This window comes from Microcaecilia unicolor, chromosome 6, assembly GCF_901765095.1.
Source record: "Microcaecilia unicolor chromosome 6, aMicUni1.1, whole genome shotgun sequence".
Classification (NCBI taxonomy): domain Eukaryota; kingdom Metazoa; phylum Chordata; class Amphibia; order Gymnophiona; family Siphonopidae; genus Microcaecilia; species Microcaecilia unicolor.
The window spans coordinates 118,610,299-118,629,707 of record NC_044036.1 but is presented as its reverse complement, the minus strand read 5'-3'; the positions used below and the strand labels follow the sequence as shown (position 1 = coordinate 118,629,707).

Below are 19,409 nucleotides of genomic sequence, written 5' to 3'. Positions count from 1 at the left end.
TGTCCGATACCGAGGAAGAGGCCTCGTGGGGGGAAGAGGAGGACCCCAGATATTTCTCCTCACAGGAGTCTGCGGATCTTCCCTCTGACCCCACGCCTTCACCGGAGAGGAAACTCTCACCCCCGGAGAGCCTCTCCTTTGCCTCCTTTGTAAGGGACATGTCGATTTGCATTCCCTTCCCCGTGGTCTCTGTGGATGAGCCGAGGGCTGAGATGCTCGAGGTCCTCGACTATCCATCACCACCTAGAGAGTCCTCCACGGTGCCGTTGCACAATGTCCTCAAAGAGACACTGCTTCGGAACTGGATGAGACCGCTATCTAATCCCATCATCCCCAAGAAAGCGGAATCCCAGTACAGAATCCACTCTGACCCAGAGTTAATGCGGCCCCAATTGCCCCATGACTCGGCGGTCGTGGATTCTGCTCTCAAGAGGGCACGGAGTTCGAGGGATACCGCCTCGGCGCCCCCAGGGCGGGAGTCTCGCACTCTGGACTCGTTTGGGAGGAAGGCCTACAAATCCTCCATGCTCGTGACCCGCATCCAGTCATACCAGCTCTATACGAGCATCCACATGCGGAACAATGTGAAGCAACTGGCGGACCTGGTCGATAAGCTCCCGCCGGAGCAGTCCAGGCCTTATCAGGAGGTGGTCAGGCAGCTGAAGGCGTGCAGAAAGTTCCTGTCCAGGGGTATCTATGACACCTGTGACGTGGCATCTCGTGCTGCGGCCCAAGGTATAGTGATGCGCAGGCTCTCATGGCTGCGTGCCTCTGACCTGGACAACCGCACCCAGCAGAGACTGGCCGACGTCCCTTGCCGGGGTATAACATTTTTGGTGAGAAGGTCGAGCAGCTGGTGGACCAACTGCATCAGCGGGAAACCGCCCTCGACAAGCTCTCCCACCGGGCGCCTTCAGCATCCACCTCAGCAGGTGGACGTTTTTCCCCGGCCCGGCAGGCTGCACCCTATTCTTTTGCAAAGCGTAGGTACACCCAGCCGGCCCGAAGGCCTCGTCAGGCACAGGGACAGCCCCAGCGAGCTCGTTCTCGTCAACAGCGTGCGCCTAAGCAGCCCCCTGCGCCTCCACAGCAAAAGCCGGGGACGGGCTTTTGACTGGATCCACGGGAACATAGCCGCCCTCAAGTGTCCGTACCGGACGATCTGCCGGTCGGGGGGAGGTTAAAATTTTTTCACTAAAGGTGGCCTCTCATAACCTCCGACCAATGGGTTCTCCAAATAGTGCGGTGCGGATACGCCCTGAATTTGGCCTCCCTGCCACCAAATTGTCCTCCGGGAGCTCAATCCTTCAGCTCCCATCACAAGCAGGTACTTGCAGAGGAACTCTCCGCCCTTCTCAGCGCCAATGCGGTCGAGCCCGTACCACCCAGGCAGGAAGGGCAGGGATTCTATTCCAGGTACTTGCTTGTGGAAAAAGAAAACAGGGGGGATGCGTCCCATCCTAGACCTGAGAGGCCTGAACAAATTCCTGGTCAAAGAGAAGTTCAGGATGCTTTCCTTGGGCACCCTTCTGCCAATGATTCAGAAAAACGATTGGCTATGTTCCCTGGATTTAAAGGACGCATACACTCACATCCCGATACTGCCAGCTCACAGACAGTATCTCAGATTCCGCCTGGGCGCACGGCACTTCAGTATTGTGTGCTGCCCTTTGGGCTCGCCTCTGCCCCACGAGTGTTTACAAAAGTGCCTCGTGGTGTGGCGGCATATCTACGCAAGCTGGGAGTGCACGTGTTCCCATATCTCGACGATTGCCTGGTCAAGAACACCTCGGAGGCAGGAGCCCTCCGGTCCATGCAGTGCACTACTCAACTCCTGGAGCTGCTGGGGTTTGTGATAAATTACCCAAAGTCCCATCTCCAGCCAACCCAGTCTCTGGAATTCATAGGAGCTCTGCTGAATACCCAGACGGCTCAGGCCTTCCTTCCCGAAGCGAGGGCCAACAACCTCCTGTCCTGGCTTCGCGGACCAGAGCGTCTCAGCAGGTCACAGCTCGGCAGCTGTTGAGACTTCTGGGTCACATGGCCTCCACAGTTCATGTGACTCCCATGGCTCGTCTTCACATGAGATCTGCTCAATGGACCCTAGCTTCCCAGTGGTTCCAAGCCACCGGGAATCTAGAAGATGTCATCCGCCTCTCCACCAGTTGCCGCACGACCATTCCAATTCTGCAGCCCACGAAAGTGCTGACGACGGATGCATCTCGCCTGGGGTGGGGAGCTCATGTCGATGGGCTACACACCCAGGGTCTGTGGTCCCTCCAGGAAAAGGATCTGCAGATCAACCTCCTGGAGCTCCAAGCAATCTGGAACGCACTGAAGGCTTTCAGAGATCGGCTGTCCTGCCAAATTATCCAAATTCGGACAGACAATCAGGTTGCAATGTATTACACCAACAGCAGGGGGGCACCGGATCTCGCCCCCTGTGTCAGGAGCCGTCGGGATGTGGCGCTGGGCCGGCCGGTTCGGCATGCTTCTCCAAGCCACATACCTGGCAGGCGTAAACAACAGTCTGGCCGACAGACTGAGCAGAGTCATTGCAACCGCACGAGTGGTCGCTTCATTCCAGAGTGGTACGCAAGATCTTCCGAGAGTGGGGCACCCCCTCGGTGGACCTTTTCGCCTCTCAGACCAACCACAAGCTGCCTCTGTTCTGTTCCAGACTACAGGCACATGGCAGGCTAGCGTCGGATGCCTTTCTCCTCCATTGGGGAACCGGCCTCCTGTATGCTTATCCTCCCATACCTTTGGTGGGGAAGACCTTACTGAAGCTCAAGCAAGACCACGGCACCATGATTCTGATAGCGCCCTTTTGGCCCCGTTAGATCTGGTTCCCTCTTCTTCTGGAGTTGTCCTCAGAAGAACCGTGGAGATTGGAGTGTTTTCCGACTCTCATTTCGCAGAACGACGGAGCGTTGCTGCACCCCAACCTTCAGTCCCTGGCTCTCACGGCCTGGATGTTGAGGGCGTAGACTTCACTGCGTTGGGTCTGTCTGAGGGTGTCTCCCGTGTCTTGCTTGCCTCTAGGAAGGATTCCACTAAAAAGAGTTACTTTTTGAAGTGGAGGAGGTTTGTCGTTTGGTGTGAGAGCAAGGCCCTAGAACCTCGTTCTTGCCCTGCACAGAACCTGCTTGAATACCTTCTGCACTTATCAGAGTCTGGCCTCAAGACCACTCAGTAAGGAATCACCTTAGTGCGATTAGTGCTTACCATTATCGTGTGGAAGGTAAAGCCATCTCTGGAGAGCCTTTAGTCGTTCGATTCATGAGAGGCTTGCTTTGTCAAAGCCCCCTATCAAGCCTCCTACAGTGTCATGGGATCTCAACGTCGTCCTCACCCAGCTGATGAAACCTCCTTTGAGCCACTGAATACCTGCCATCTGAAGTACTTGACCTGGAAGGTCATTTTCTTGGTGGCAGTTACTTCAGCTCGTAGGGTCAGTGAGCTTCAAGCCCTGGTAGCTCATGCTCCATATACCAAATTTCATCACAACAGAGTAGTGCTCCGCACCCACCCAAAGTTCCTGCCGAAGGTGGTGTCGGAGTTCCATCTTAACCAGTCAATTGTCTTGCCAACATTCTTCCCCAGGCCGCATACCCGCCCTGCTGACGTCAGTTGCACACATTGGACTGCAAGAGAGCATTGCCTTCTACTTGGAGCGGACACAGCCCCACAGACAGTCCGCCCAATTGTTTGTTTCTTTTGACCTAACAGGCTAGGGGTCGCTGTCGGGAAACGCACCATCTCCAATTGGCTAGCAGATTGCATTTCCTTCACTTATGCCCAGGCTGGGCTGACTCTAGAGGGCCATGTCACGGCTCATAGTGTCAGAGCCATGGCAGCGTCGGTGGCTCACTTGAAGTCAGCCACTATTGAAGAGATTTGCAAGGCTGCGACGTGGTCATCTGTCCACACCATTCACATCACATTACTGCCTCCAGCAGGATCCCGACGCGACAGTCGGGTTCGGGCAGGTCGGTGCTGCAGAATCTGTTTGGGGTGTAAATCCAACTCCACCCTCCAGGACCCGAATTTATTCTGGTCAGGCTGCACTCTCAGTTAGTTGTTCTTCGTAGGTCAATTTCTGTTATACCCTCGCCGTTGCGAGGTTCAATTGACCTGGGTTCTTGTCTTGAGTGAGCCTGAGAGCTAGGGATCCCCAGTCGTGAGAACAAGCAGCCTGCTTGTCCTCGGAGAAAGTGAATGATACATACCTGTAGCAGGTGTTCTCCGAGGACAGCAGGCTGATTGTTCTCACCTACCCTCCCTCCTCCCCTTTGGAGTTGCGTTTCATAATTTTGCTTGTCATTCAACTGGCGGGAGCGGTCGCGCACGGGCGGGAAGACGGCCGCGCATGCGCGGTGGGCGTGCCCTGCGTGCGGACCGCCCGCGAAGCTTCTTCCGGTTGGTGGGGGGCTGACGCGGACATCACCCCAGTCGTGAGAACAATCAGCCTGCTGTCCTCGGAGAACACCTGCTACAGGTATGTATCATTCACTAACCTATCATTTCCAGTACAAATTGATCTGGAAGGTTCTAAGATTGAAGTTAAACAAGAGATGAAGTACCTTGGGTAAAGGGGTAAAGGGGAAGGAACTCCTTTTATATGAGGAAAGGCTAAAGAGCTTAGGGCTCTTCAGCTAGGAAAAGAGACAGATGATTGAGGTCTACAAAATCCTGAGTTGTGTAGAATGAGTACAAGTGAATCGATTTTTTTTTGTTGTTGTTCCAAAAGTACAAAAATTAGGGACACTCAAGGAAGTTACATGGAAATACTTTTAAAACAAATAGGAGGAAATATTTTTTCACTCAACAAATAGTTAAGCTCTGAAACTCTTTGCCAGAGGATGCAGTAACAGCAGTTAGCATATCTGGGTTTAAGAAAGGTTTTGACAAGTTCCTGGAGGAAAAGTCCATATTCTGCTATTGACAGACATGAGGAAAGCTACTTCTTGCCCTAGTATTGGTAACATGGAATATTGCCACTATTTGGGTTTCTGACAGGTACTTGTGACCTGGATTGGTCACTGTTGGAAACAGGATACTGGGCTAGATGGACCATTGACCTGACCCAGTATGGCTGTTCATATGTTCTTGGTTCTTTTGTTTTATTTTATTATGCATGTTTTAGCTGTAAACCACCTAGAATTGATAGTGTGGTATAGAAACTATGCAATAAATACAATAAATAAATGTACTTTGCCAAAACTGAACTGCAGCTCTCAGAACAGGGGACTATCTACTGTATCTAAAATGTCACTTTAAATTTCTAAATTATAATACAGAGGCCCTTTCCTACATTCCTTCCTCCTGTACATTGTACCGGCATACAGTCCTCATGCATAGTGACGTCGTCTGGATCCTGAACCGGCTATATGTAAACAGAGCTTTCTAGAGCTGGGCATGTATAGGATTTATTGCATCTGCATTGTCATGCAAGACCACTCCAGTTCTGTTTTTCTGCAGTGGAATTGATATTTTTTTGCATTAGTTTTTCTCAGTTTTTAGGTGTATTTAATTCTTTCATGTTAACTTCCATTTTGTTTTCCATCCTTTTAGTGCTCTCTGTTAGGGGTTTCAATCGGTTTTAAAGTTTCCTTAATTCTTGGTGCATCAGATGATATCTGGCGTAGGCAGTAAGAAATCAGTGGCACTTTGACTATTTTCGTCCAGTGTTTTAGATACAGAAGACTCCCAGTGGCTTCAAGAAGTGAGTGATGTCTTGTTGCTGGTGTGTCTTGAGCCTGAACACGTCATCCCTAGTCATATTAGCAAGCTTTTAATAAACTATAAACTATTGAGTTCATCTAAGACTGATCAAAGTACAGTGAATGACATAAAACTCTTGAGGACCCTGGAGCATTACCCTAACTTGAAAGAGGATGGTTATAAAAATGAAAATTAAATGATTGCATTCATGTTGATTTTGTTGAGTGGTGCTTAAGACAGTGTGACTCCAGCTATAAGGAACTAAGGCCATTGCTGGAAAGTCTTTCCACAGTCTATGTCCTGTGTATGACAGTATAGATTAGGATGTGCTGGAGAGGGCTTTTTTTGAGAGGGTACTTGGGGGTACTGAGTACGGTACCTTTTCCATGTCCTGCTAAAATTGACCCATGGACCCCAAGTTTTAATGAAAGAGCTCAGGCTCTACACACCAATTCCTGCCTTGTCATAGATTCTGTGACTGGTTGCAGGGGGCCTGGCTATTGTGAGGTGGTCCCTCAGTGATCACCCCAGAAGGGTGGCCTGGCAGTTGAGTACCAGCACCTTTTTTGCTAGAAAAAATGCACTGGGCCTTAGACATCAATTCTAGTAGTTGGAACTTAATGGTCAGTGGCAGATGGGTCTTCTGTGGTCTGTGTCCCAAAAATGGCAACGAGATCAGGATCAAGTATACATACTTTTTACAACATTCATTGTTTTTAATCATGAATTGGTAGTGTGTGACTGGATGGACCGTTCAGGTCTTTATCTGCTGTCATCTACTATGTTATCAGATGCTGGGGATGTATTCACATTGAGAAAACATAATTATGCTCAGGTTATGCATTGATAGAGGCCATTGGAACAATCAGTCATTGAATTTCATTCATGCAGTTGCAGGATTCTTTCTGCATTGAAAAGCTGCATCAAAGACCCCTTAATATTGAACAAAGACGAGATGCCATTAGGCCTCATCTGCATAGCACCAGGAACAAGACTGGTGTAGTCATCATCCTATGCATCCCTGTGAGCAGGTATTGGAATCTCATCAGTTTTCCAGATTCCAGCCACTGATAACAAGTCGAGTAAGTCAGAAGGATGTCTCCTGTCCTTCTGCATTCCAGTATCATTAGCATGGGCAGTCTTTGAAGACTTGAAACAAGAAAGGTCCTAGAAATGATGAATCGCTATCTGACAAGGCTACATAGATGCCAAAATAGAGGGATAGGTTCAGCCAGTCCTAGAGCTCGCAGCATTATGTGGATGGCTTTGGTGCTGAGGCGTCAAGGGCATTGGCATAAGTACTAGTGTGCATCAAGAGAAAACCATCATAGAAGCCTTGTTTGCCAGCCCAGGTGCATTCTCAGATCCTTTTTCTAAATCTGCGTCTGAATCTATTCATACTCTCTTCAGAGTTCTCTCAAAGGAAGAGAGTCTCCACCAGAAGAGTGCTCAGTTTTTTTTCTTTTTTGAGAAAATTGTAGACACTATTCCATTTAGTTGGAGAGTTGATAATAGAGCCTAGGACACTAATGCTGGTCATTTTCTAATTACTTGAGCCATTCCCTAACTCCTTTCCTTAGGAATCTTTAATGGTGCCTATTCACAACATTAATGAAATTGCAGGTGAGAATGTAAATAGAAAGTTAAGTCTATGCACGGGTTCCAAGGCTCCCATATGTTAAACAGCAACCATTGCACTAGTCATCAGTAGTTAAATCTGCTTCTGAAGGAAGACTAAAGGATGTGGACCCACTCTTTGACCCTTGGGGAGGGATGGTTTCTACCCTGAACCTTCTTGAGAGGAAGGTTTGCCAAATGCCATACTGGTCCCCTGCATACCTTCTTACCATTACATGTGAAACATTTTGTTCAAGGTTGTAGGTCTGTGAGTTGTTTCTTCAAGAGAAACATGGTAACCTTAAAATACTGGTGGAAAAAGGAAAGGAATGTAAAAAAAAAACACATGATCAGGTGGACCTGTGATAACTTTTGAGATGCTATCCCAGCTTCTACCAGGGATATTTGTGACCACAGACTGTTGTGGCTGTGTGCTTTAAACCTACTATACAGTGAGAAAGAAAAGCTCAATAATGTGTCTTGCAAGGGAGAGAGTCTCTTCATTCTGATCCACAGCTTCTTGATCTTGTCAGCATAGGGCAACCTATAAATGTTTATACAGCAGTGATTCTGATATATTGGTATACTATGAGGTCAAATAGTGTGACTCACTTTACAGTAGTAGCACAATCATCACTATGGCAGTATGAATCGGCAACTTTAGATTCATAGAATCCTTTAGTAGAGCTTGACTTTATATACATTAGAACAGCAACACAAACACTGCATTAATTCACTCTGAGCTGCTGATATTCCTATCGCTCAAGTCCTTTTTCCACTGCCCCCACCACCCAAAAAACCACCAACAACTGCACACCCTTGGATCCTGATCCCTTGAATCGGCTCACACCTTCAGCTACTACCTTTAAAACCTCCCCCCCCCCCCCCCAAAATAAGCTCATATTTGGGGACATAACCACCATATATGCCAGACCGTGTCACCCGGTCTGGCATTTAGCAAAATGCTGGACAGGGCAACAGGATCGGCGTCACCCACTTGTGAGAATATGAAGCCTGCTGTCCTCGGAGAATACCTGCTAGAGTAAGTATCTTTGCTTTATTCAATTGTGAAGTGGTAAGATACCATCTAGTCATCACCTTATAGGTGCTGTCTTTAATTGACACACAAAGGGAGAGCTTCAACTCTTCTTCAGTGAGTCTTCTCCATTCCCTCTCACTTAGGCTCTCTCCAAGATCTCTTTCCCCACTAACAAAAATTTGTTTTTGGAATCCCTACCTACAGAAATAGTAATAAAATGTGGTCATTGCCCTCTTAGATCACTTCTAGAGATCCGTAGATTTGCCAGTATTTCCCTATCTTCTACATCCTCTCTTTTACATACCTGCTTTCCCAAGTAATGATAAACTTGTATAACCATCACCCATTGAGTGGTCATACACTCCTTGTAACTCAAAAAACCTTCCTTCATCCATCAACTGCCTAAACCTAAGTAGTCCTCTCACACACCCCAAAGGTAGGTTTATGTTGTATGGCTGTTAAAGAGGGCACTTTGCCTGGGTTCCTCTGCTACTTCGGAACTTCCTTCCATACTCCCACATAACACCCTTCCTACAAAACCTACAGTGGCTACCAGTACCCTACAGGCTAAATTTAAAACTCTGATTTTCAAGGTCCTCAGACAAATGGCTAGAGTACTAAAGAATAAGTTAGCCCTTTACACAACTTTGAGACATAGAAGGTCCTCTCAAGGAGCATCAGTATCTGTATCCTCATAAAAAAAAATTGTACGATGTAATACCCGCTAGTGTGCCGCCTTAGGAGTAGTCCCCCACATTCTGGAATTTACTCCCAGAGGGGCTACGTCTAACTCAAGACTACTTCTGCTTAAGGTGAAAGCCTGACTCTTCTCCCAACTCAAGCCTTTAATACATAAGTTGACTGACTACACCACTCTGCACCTGGACTAGCTTGCTACACAGACTGTAACTTAGACCAGAATGTGCATTGAGTTTAGCCACCCATTTATCCCAACTGACTCTGTACCACCCATTGTTAGTCACCAACAGAAGGCAAATACTCCACTGAAGGAAAAATGCCAGGCATAAAACAGTAGAGCAAAAAAAAGGAACCTCTCACAGATGGTGTCCAAATAAAGGCTTTATTAAAAAAAAAACTTCTAAAACAGTAAAAGAGACCCGACACGACTCGTGTTTCAGCCCTGCCGGCCTGCATCAGGGGTCTAGGAATTTGTCATACAATACGTGTTCCTAGATAAGTCGTCAAACAATCTCTGCTAAGATTCCATGGAACCATTCCTTCTAAACAGGATTCCTTTGTGTTTATCCCACGCATGTTTGAATTGCATTATCGTTTTCATCTCCACCACTTCCTCCCTAGGGAGGGCATTCCACATATCCACCACCTTCTCCGTGAAAAAATACTTCCTGACATTAGTCCTGAATCTGCCCCCCTTCAACCTCAATTCATGTCCTCTAGGTCTACCGCCTTCCCATCTCCGGAAAAGGTTCAGTTGCGGTTTAATACCTTTCAAATATTTGAACGTCTGTATCATGTCACCCCTGTTTCTTCTTTCCTCCAAGGTATACATGTTCAGGTCAGCAAGTCTCTCCTCGTACGGTTTGCATTTTAAATCCCATACTATTTTGTAGCTTTTCTTTGCACCACTTCCAGTCTCTTTACATTTTAGCAAGATACGGCCTCCAAAACTGAACGCAATACTCCAAGCGGGGCCTCACCAGCGACTTGTAGAGGGGTATCAATACCTCCTTTCTTCTGCTGGTTATTCCCCTCTCTATGCAGCCTAGCATCCTTATGGCCACGGCGTCGCCTTGTCGTATTGTTTCTTCACCTTTAGATCCTCAGACACCAACACCCCAAGGTCTGTCTCCTGAGTAGAGCTTACTAATCTCTCCCCTCCTATCCAGTATCTCTCCTTTGGGTTTCTGCACCCAGAAGCTTTGAAGCTAATCAAAAATGACTTAAGCTAGTCCAATAAAAAGTTGGTATCTTCTTTTCTTTGTGTCATTTTATTTCTATTTATTACCTTTAAGAGTGGACTAACACAGCTACCACACCACTTAATTTTGAACACACCAAGACCACACCCCCACACGCCACATACCTAGTTTTATAGAAAACAACATAATAGCCCTCAACTGATTAAGATTGCGTCCATAAGCAAAATCCGAGTCTCAGTAATGCAAAGCAAGTCAGGAGCACAGTCAACAAGTAAATCATACAAAGAAGGATCTTATTTTGACCTGAACCTGTCATCAGTGTTGCACAGGAGAGAACGTTGGGGGGGGGGGGGGCCGGTATTAGGGGGACTAATAGAAACATTACGGAGGACAAAAGACAATCACACTGAAAGTTTATTAATATGATTACAAAAGCCATAACAGCAGTAACTCATCACAACTGAAATAGACGCATATGCTTCAAAGAAAGAAGTATGTAGAAAACAGCCCAGACTCTTACAAATCTATGGGTTAACCATTGGCTAGGCTGCAAAAAAAGTGCTGTGGACAGTATCGCAGGTCTCCCACACAGAGCCCTTTGGCATGGCCCTTCAGTGATGGCCTGCCAGTGGAAAAGCTTGCCTAGGGGTTCTACCCAGATGAAGAAAGGTAATGCTGTTGCTCAAATGTAGGCGTGGCTTCAGGATAGTGTACCAGTCCCAGCAGAGATAGGTTGCATATGTCACTCGGGTGACGTAGCCCACAGGAACCAGCAAGTGCATGAGAGCTCTCGCCTTCCAGCACACCTAATAGAGTCCAGCAAATACTGGTCAGCCTAATTAGATACCAGACTGTATTTCTTTAATTTATATTAAGGCAGGCTTGATCTTGAAAGGTTGTCACAGTTTATAATGCCAGAACCCAAATGGCATTAGCAGCTCACAATAGGTCTCCATGGAAGAGATCCATAAGGCTGCAATGTGAACTTGTCTATATATTCACATCCTATTAACTGCTTAGAGGGGAATTCCAGCACAACAGTAGACGGTCAGTTGCCTTGCAGATCTTTTTAGGTTCAGATTTATCTCCATCCTCCCAGGGATGCTTGATTTAAAAGAAAACAGAATTATGCAGAAAAGATCTATTTCCGATAAAGCGTGCTTTATTGCCTATTGACATTCTTTTCTGGGGGTTTTTTCTTTTTTGTTAGAGGAGCTTTAGTTGGATATTTCCACTTGTGAAAACTGTATATCCTTGTCCTCTGTGGAGAAAGCTGTTGTCACCTGTAATAAGTGTTTTCCCAGGATGACAGGATATTGATCCTCCACAAACTCGCCCTCTTCCTATAGGAGTTAATTTTCTCTAGGAATAGCTTTATACTTAACTACTTGGAGAGAGAGATTTTTGTATTAGACCCTGATGAGGGCTGGAGAAATCAAAACTGGTTTGCCAAATATATGTTCCTTGTTGCAGCACTAATACTGTAAAACACTGACTTAATGTATCTTCTTCCTTCTACCCCATCTAGGAGCAGGGACATATACTACCTCTTCTCTGAGCACCAAGACCACCAGTACATCAGACCCTCCTAACATCTGTAAAGTGAAACCACAGCAGTTGCAGACCAGTAGTATGGCTTCAACCAGCCATTTCTCTCAACTCAGCTGCATGCCATCCCTCATGGCCCAGCAGCAGCAAAGCCCACAGGTCTTTGTGTCACAGGCTGCAGCAGGTGAGCTGCCTACCATGAGATCATAGCAATGCAGAAAATGTGTTTTGTGTTCTATGGATTCTTTAACAGTTAGGATATCATTGTTTCTTTTCTCTTTAATTTTTGAAATATACACATAACAGCTATAAATGAGCAGGGCAAGGCTGTAACTTTGATTTTGTTGTGTATGTTGATTGATGTTTCTATACGTCTCTTATTTTTATTTTATATATTTATTCTATGTATTGATTTGTCAAATGTTGTAGAATGTTTTTGTTGTAATCTGCGCTCTACTATCTTGATAATTGAAAGAATGACATATAAGCATAAGTATTAAATCTAAGGGACTAATCTAACTGGTGTGACACCAGCCTGGTAATAGCCTCCAATCTTCCTCCAGTCCTTAAACTTGGTTCTCTTTAAATCAAGGTTATGCAATTGCATATAGTTTTTGTGCTCCATGAAACACTCAAACACATTAACTTGCTTAGTACATAGTATAGCTGTGCAGTCATCTAGAACCGAGTGTGAATAAAGAGAATGATGTGCTCTGCCATTTTTCAGCTCCTGCTGCTCAGATCCCTGCATTCTATATGGATACCAGTCATCTCTTGGTGCTCAGCATGCCCGTCTTGCTCCACCCTCTCTAGCACAGCAGCAAGGTTCCAGCCGGGCCTCTCCCAGGTTAGCAATGTATTACTGTAAACTGTTCGCAAATGCCTACCAAGTCTGGTGTGTAGGATAACTAAACTCTGAAAATTTACATAAAACAGCTGCAGTAGAATTAATTTTTTTCCAAAATGTAACAACTATTTTATTGAAAGCCAGCCACTTCCTGTCAATGATAGTGAAAAGTAATAAAACCAGGATACCTTTAGCTAGTAGAAATGGAATACAGATCATATAACTTGCATCTAGGTGGTAAGGAATAGAACAGGTTTTAAAGATTTTGCATAAGGATTGCATATTATATATATATATATATAGAGATCAAAGTAGATTTTTGAGGAACCCTGTATACACAAGCCCTATAAAACTGTGGTCAATCTGACCCTGTTGTATTGTGCCCTTTCAGGCCAGGCCCAGCTCTTGTAGTCCTAGTAGAAAAACTGAGTGGTCAACGAGACATCAGTTTTTTAATAGGATGCTTTTTATTTATTTATGGTTCATTTGTATTCCACATTTTCCCACACATGTAGGCACAATGTGGCTTACAGAAAATTAGGAAAATTTACAATTTAAGAAAATATTTAGATTTGATTAGTTTTTCTTTGGGTTTCAAGTTCAATCAGGATCAGCCACTGCTGGTATATAGAATGAGATCAGTTTTCATTCACAAGAAGATAGGGTTGTTTCTGCATTATTATCCATTCTAGTTCAGCTGTCATGAGCCATTGCAGACCACTCCAGAACCTGGTATGCATGTTTTCTGAATGAGGTCACTACTTGTTGCCAGTGTACAGTGGATGAGAATTCCTCCCCTGGAAGCTGCCAGTTGTACCTCCACAGGATGCCTATCCTGCTGAGGGGATAGAAACTGAGCTTAGGCATTGACTTCTCAGATCTGTTGCATAACAGCTCACAACACTGTTGAATCATTGGTCTATCCTGTGCAAATAATATCTTGAATATCTAGGTATGCATGAAAACCAGACTTGTTTGGGGGTTTTCAAGAATTGTATTTGGGATTCTTTACTGTAGAAAGTTCAGTTTTTTCAGGTTGTTTTCATTCTCAGCAGGGTATTACTATTGAATATTCCTACAACTAGACAAGAGAATGTGGGAGTTAAAGCAAGAAGCTAACATGCCAAATATTTCAAGATTCTGGGTAGTACTCCCCTACTTCTCACCCCTCAATACACTAATGCTTTTTTTTCTTTTCCCCACACTTCAACACTCATGTCACATGTTTAAACTCTGCTGCTTCCCCCCCCCCCCCCCCCCCCTCTCTTTTTTTTTTCTTTTAAGTGGTTGGGAATCAGTTGTTATCAAAGTGGGTGCCACGCTGAAGTTGACATGTAACCAAGGGATGGGGATCCCGGGGGCAGGGAACTGTAAATGCGGATAATGTATGTACATGCATGTATAAAGTTGAGCAACAGAGGGGTGAAGTTGTGATGGTGAAGAGTTTGTTAAAGAATTGCTCAATTTCCTTTTCTGTGAATGTTATATATCATCAATAAAAACCGTTGAAACATAAACTCTGCTGCTTTAAACTAATTACATGCTTTTAGTTTAGGTATATAAAACAAAGCAAAACAGTAACACTATGATTACCAGAGGCAAGAATTCTGTTTAAGATTTTCTTTGGGAGTTGGTGTTAAATTGTATTGATTAAAGCTCATGTCTTGGGCCTTCAATCTACAGCTGGTTGGGTGGGGGGGGTCCCCATCAGTTTTAGCAGTTTGAAGCTTCCTTTCAGCACTGTGTAGGAGTCCTGATTAGTATGGGCACCCTTTCTGGAGAAAATTGTCTATCTGCTTTAGGACACTTGCTTCTTTTAATTCCAGCCTGCTTCTGTCCAGCAGTTCCCGATCCCCATCTATGCCCCGCTACAAGGCCAGCATCAAGCCCAACTAAGTTTAGGAGCAGGGCCCTCAGCGTCTCAGGCCCAGGATATGTTTCCAACTTCTTTACAGCCATACAGGTAAGCAAATTATCCCACTACTGTTCTTGATAACTAGTCTGGCTATTTACTACTGCCTCTTCCCAGCCACACTCATATACTGGCCAATATGATAACAAAATCAAGTGGTTAATTTTGAAATAAAACCTTTAAAACTGCTTTTCTGAGTCCTAAACTAGTTTGTTCCTATCATTCCCTCTTGAAAAATTCAGCCTGTTATGGTAATGTGGAAAAAGAAGCTATGGTGCAGTGTGCTTCGTATAAAGCAGCAATTCTGAAAAACAATGTGGTTTTTGGTTTGGCAGTTTTCTTTCTTATGGGTCTTTTACCAAGCTGTGGTTAAAGGGGCCCTGTGGTGGCGTCAGCACGTGGATGTGTCTCGTGCCAAGGCCTCCTTTTACCGCAGCAGATAGGTTTCAAAAAAAAAGAAATGGCCATGTGGTAAGTTAAGCACTTGCATGCAGCCATTTCCTGGGGGAGCCCTTTCCGCCTCCAAAGGAAGAAGTAGGGCTCCCCCAGGAAATGGCTGCATGCAAGTGCTTAACTTACCACATGGCCATTTCTTTTTTTTGAAACCTAATCTGCTGCAGTAAAAGGAGGCCTTGGCACGAGGCACATCCATGTGCCGACGGCACCGCAGGGCCCCCTTTTTTTTTTTTTTTATTTGTACCCCGCACTTTTTCCCACTCATGGCAGGCTCAATGCGCAGGCAATGAAGGGTTAAGTGACTTGCCCAAAGTCACAAGGGAGCTGCCTGGGCCGGGAATCGAACTCAGTTCCTCAGTTCCCCAGGACCAAAGTCCACCACCCTAACCACTAGGCCACTCCTCCACTCTTTAACCACAGCTTGGTAAAAGGATCCCTAAGAAAGGAAACTGCAGACCAAAAACCACTGCTAACCCAGTGGTAACTGGGCAGTGATTACTTCCAGGTAAACCCCCGGCGCTAACAAAATAAAATAAATTTTGAGCACCAGAATGGCACACGGCATACACTGGAACTACTGCCAGGCTCCTGCGGTAGCCCAACAGTAGGCCCAGTTTGCCGTGCATCATTGCTGCAGTAGCACCACTGCAGCTTTGTAAAAGGGCCCCTTAAACTTCATTCTTGGTTGAAAACCTCTTCTGTTTGGCTACAGTGCCTTGAGCTTTCATTTACAACTTCCCAGGTTATCTTATTTTATAATCCCCTCTACCTGTCCAGCCAGAGGCCCCACACTAGCTCTTTCTGGAACCTATAGATGAGCACCCTAAATCAAGTAGCTGGGTGTCACCATTGTGCTGATGCTCTATTCTGTTCAGGGATCATGAATGTTGCATTTACAGCATCTTCAGTCAAGCTAGAAATAAAACCTTGGGTGTAGAAGCAAATTTTTCAATGCATCTGGTGGTCACTTAATGGTTGAAGCTATTGTTACTCACATGTCATTCCTAAGAGGAAAGAATGGTTTTAAGTTTGATGCTTTTTGCTTATGCATGTTCACCACTACATGTCAATGAATGATTTTTGGTCTGGAAAGATTTGCATTCAACAGTGAAGTCTTTTAATATCTAGCAAGGCTTTGATTGAAGTGAGTCAGCAAACATATGATGCTGTGTAGATTATCCTCACTAATACAACCTCTAGGAATTTATGTGCAGGGTGTGGGGAGTGTGTGCACAGTGCTTGTGAATCAGCATAATTTTCACTGGGTAGGTTTTCTGTAACATATGAGGTCAACTGATTGGGAATATGTATTCTTTGATTGTTGTTTTAGATCCTGAAGTACAATATGCAGGATTTAATTTGTAGGCAAAACAAAGTGAAGCTAGAGCCAAGGCGGGCAGGCAAGGGGCTTATGTGAGCTGTGCAAAGGAGTGCAGCTAGGGCTGGGTGTGAACTCAATTCCACAAAAACCCCACTTCTTGGTATCCTCACCAGACCAATCCAGAATCTGTGAATTATGTCCATTGACCAGCAGCTGGAGACAAAGATATAAAATAGTGTGTGATTTGCCCCCTCCCCCGAAGGGCACTGTAGAGTTTTGGCGCCTCAGTATTTCTCTGTCTCTAGTGGATGGATGATATGCTAACTGTGTAACTCCTTGGCCTAGTCAATAGAATACCTCCTGAGGTAGTTGGGAACTGAGCTTCAGTTGAGCTGGGAGTACCTTTTTTTTTGGGCTCCACAGAACTGTAATGTAAAAGCGTCAATATTTTGCCCGGAACAGGGATATACCTGAAAGGAGTCTGAGCTCTCCTACCCCCACCCACCCCCTTCTCCAAGTGAGACTTCGTACCAAAAAGGGGTAGAGGAGAGACTTTGAGATCTAGTTCTCCATTTGCTGAGTAATATTGATGCTGGAGAAGCATACCTCACAGGTTTGAGTGATTGACCTCTTCCTACCAGAGTTTTAATAACATAATTCATCTCTTTGGGACTCAACACTCTGGAACTGCTCAGTCCGCACAGCTCCCATGTCCTACAAGGCATCGGCACTAGCAAACATCACTGTGAACTTGTGCTAAACCACTCCCACTAGGCTATTTTACAGGACCCTTCAGCAGGAGGTGGTAAGTCTGTGCTTACTTGCACACCATGAGTGTGAGCAAGCAGGATTCTTCAGCAATGGCTAGTCCCTAGGGAGCTGGGGTTCCAGGCCATGTTAATCTCCCTCTGGAAGGATTCTTCACCATATACTTGTAGATCAGGATATAGGGCTGGCATTTGGGGATACACTGCACACCTGAGGTAATTGATGGAGCACAGATGGAGCACATTATCTAGTGAACTGTAGCGGTGCACAGCATTCACAGAAGTTAAGTGCAGCCTGCTGAAATTTTTTCAGACAGGAACTTTTGGTGTTACCTTGCTCTCTGTGTCTTGAACACACTGATAGTCCAAATTAATTTGATTATTTATTTTGGGGGAAATTTTCATTGCAATCATGTAGCCCCGTGACTCAAGTAATTTGCATGAGGACAAGCATCTCACTTTCTTTTGATTTACTTCGGTAGTGCCATTCTCAGCCTTATTGCTGGCAACAAACACCAGTTGGATTTGAGGCACAATCTTAAAATTTGGGAGAGTTTCCTTATTTTGTTAGATTGTCTTAAGGGAGTTTTGAGCGCAATTATTTTTTTCCCTCCACTTTTCACATCACATTCACAAGGGGTCTGATTCAGAAAATTACTGGTTATTATGGGTTGTACATGCTGAGCAATGCAGAGAGGGATTGAGCAAGGGCGTTAATCCGCATAGAATACTTGGCCACACATTGCATTAAAATGAATACTAATAAGGCCATTGAGTATTCCGTGGCATGCGGAGAGGTAAATAGGGGCTTTTGATGCATGGTTACTGTGGAATTTTTTTTTGCCAGGTCCAGGACAGCATACAAGTGTTTCAAGGAGGATGTCAGGCAGACGGGGGGGCAAGATGGCGACTGGGAGGGAGCGTGTAGAAGACGCTCTTGTCCACGTACCTTAATTTCCTTACAAACCTTTCCCCAAGATGCCTAAGAGAAGAGGCAGGCAGAGAGTGATTCCCGCGGCTGCTGCTCTGCCGTCGGTTGGCACTTTGGAGCGCTTCTTTGGTTCAGGAATTATGTCGGGTGCTGAAGCTCCGCTGACAGAGAGAGCAGGGGAAGGAGAGCCACCCCTCCGCCTGGAGACAGAAACAACGTTGAGCCCCGAACAACGGTCAGCCCCTCCCATGCCGGCAGACATGCCAAGAAGGGACCTGGAAACCCCTAGTACCCAAGAGGCGATGGGGTTTACCGGCACGGGACCCAACTCGGATGGAGCTCTGCCTAGAGGAAATGCACAGGTAGTGCTGGAAACAATGGAAGGGAAAGTCCTGACTGGAGACCAGCTGATGAAGGAAGCGGGGCCATTAGAGGGAACTATACACGTAGATACATCAAGTAAGTTTATTAGGGGAGAAACCAGACAATATAACGTTGGATGCCATTTGGGAAGCCTTAAAGAAACTGGAAACCTTGTTTTCACAACAATTCTCTTCATTTATTGACCAATCTCAGACCTCATTAAATAAAATACCTGTATTAGAAGGAAAGATACAAACGTTGGATAAATCAATGGAGAATAATATGAAAGAAATACAAAACTCTCAACAGGTACAAGCCACTTTAATAAAAGAAAACAATATCTTCAGAACAAAATAGAAATACTGGAAAATGCACAGCGGACTAATACTCTTTAGATTGATAAATTTTCCAAAACAGCCTATGATAGCACCATTAATAACTTTTAAAAGATACTTAAGTGAAGTTCTGCAGATTCCGGAAAAGGCATATCCTGCAATATCAAAAATATATTACCTGTTACCATATAAAAAAAAAGGAGAGAGAACAATTGGAGGATCAAGGAACTGAAATACCATTTGATACTTTAGATTTGAATTTAACACAAACTATAGAAGATGTACTTGCAAATATTCCAACATACATTTCCTGAACATATGGGTGGAAATCCCAGACATCTTAGGGAAATTAATCAGATGCAAATTCTTGCGTCTGACTGTATTTTCCAAATTTTTCACATTTTATTAATAGAGCAGAATTGTCTTTGACCAAAGGAGTTGATATAGTATCAATCTTCTTGACTGTTTCCTCTGTCTTTTGAATACAAGTCTCACAAGCAGTTAAACGAAAATCATGATTTTCCATGAAAGATTTCTTATGGTATATAATTTTTATTAGTTTTTTATAAACTTAACACAGTCACAAACTGATTAAGTAAAATACAGCCTAAGTATATCTCTAACATTATTACAAAGAAAGGAAAG

General features: G+C 45.0%; 1 protein-coding gene across 1 annotated transcript in view; it reads left to right on the top strand.

The window, feature by feature from the left end:
- Positions 1 to 19,409, top strand: part of PRRC2C (proline rich coiled-coil 2C) — a 458,438-nt gene that overhangs the window by 375,781 nt on the left and 63,248 nt on the right. The window contains 5 exon segments of the mRNA XM_030208285.1: positions 11,813 to 12,016; positions 12,560 to 12,604; positions 12,607 to 12,654; positions 12,657 to 12,679; positions 14,506 to 14,642. Of these exon segments, the coding sequence (XP_030064145.1) occupies positions 11,813 to 12,016; positions 12,560 to 12,604; positions 12,607 to 12,654; positions 12,657 to 12,679; positions 14,506 to 14,642 (457 nt within the window).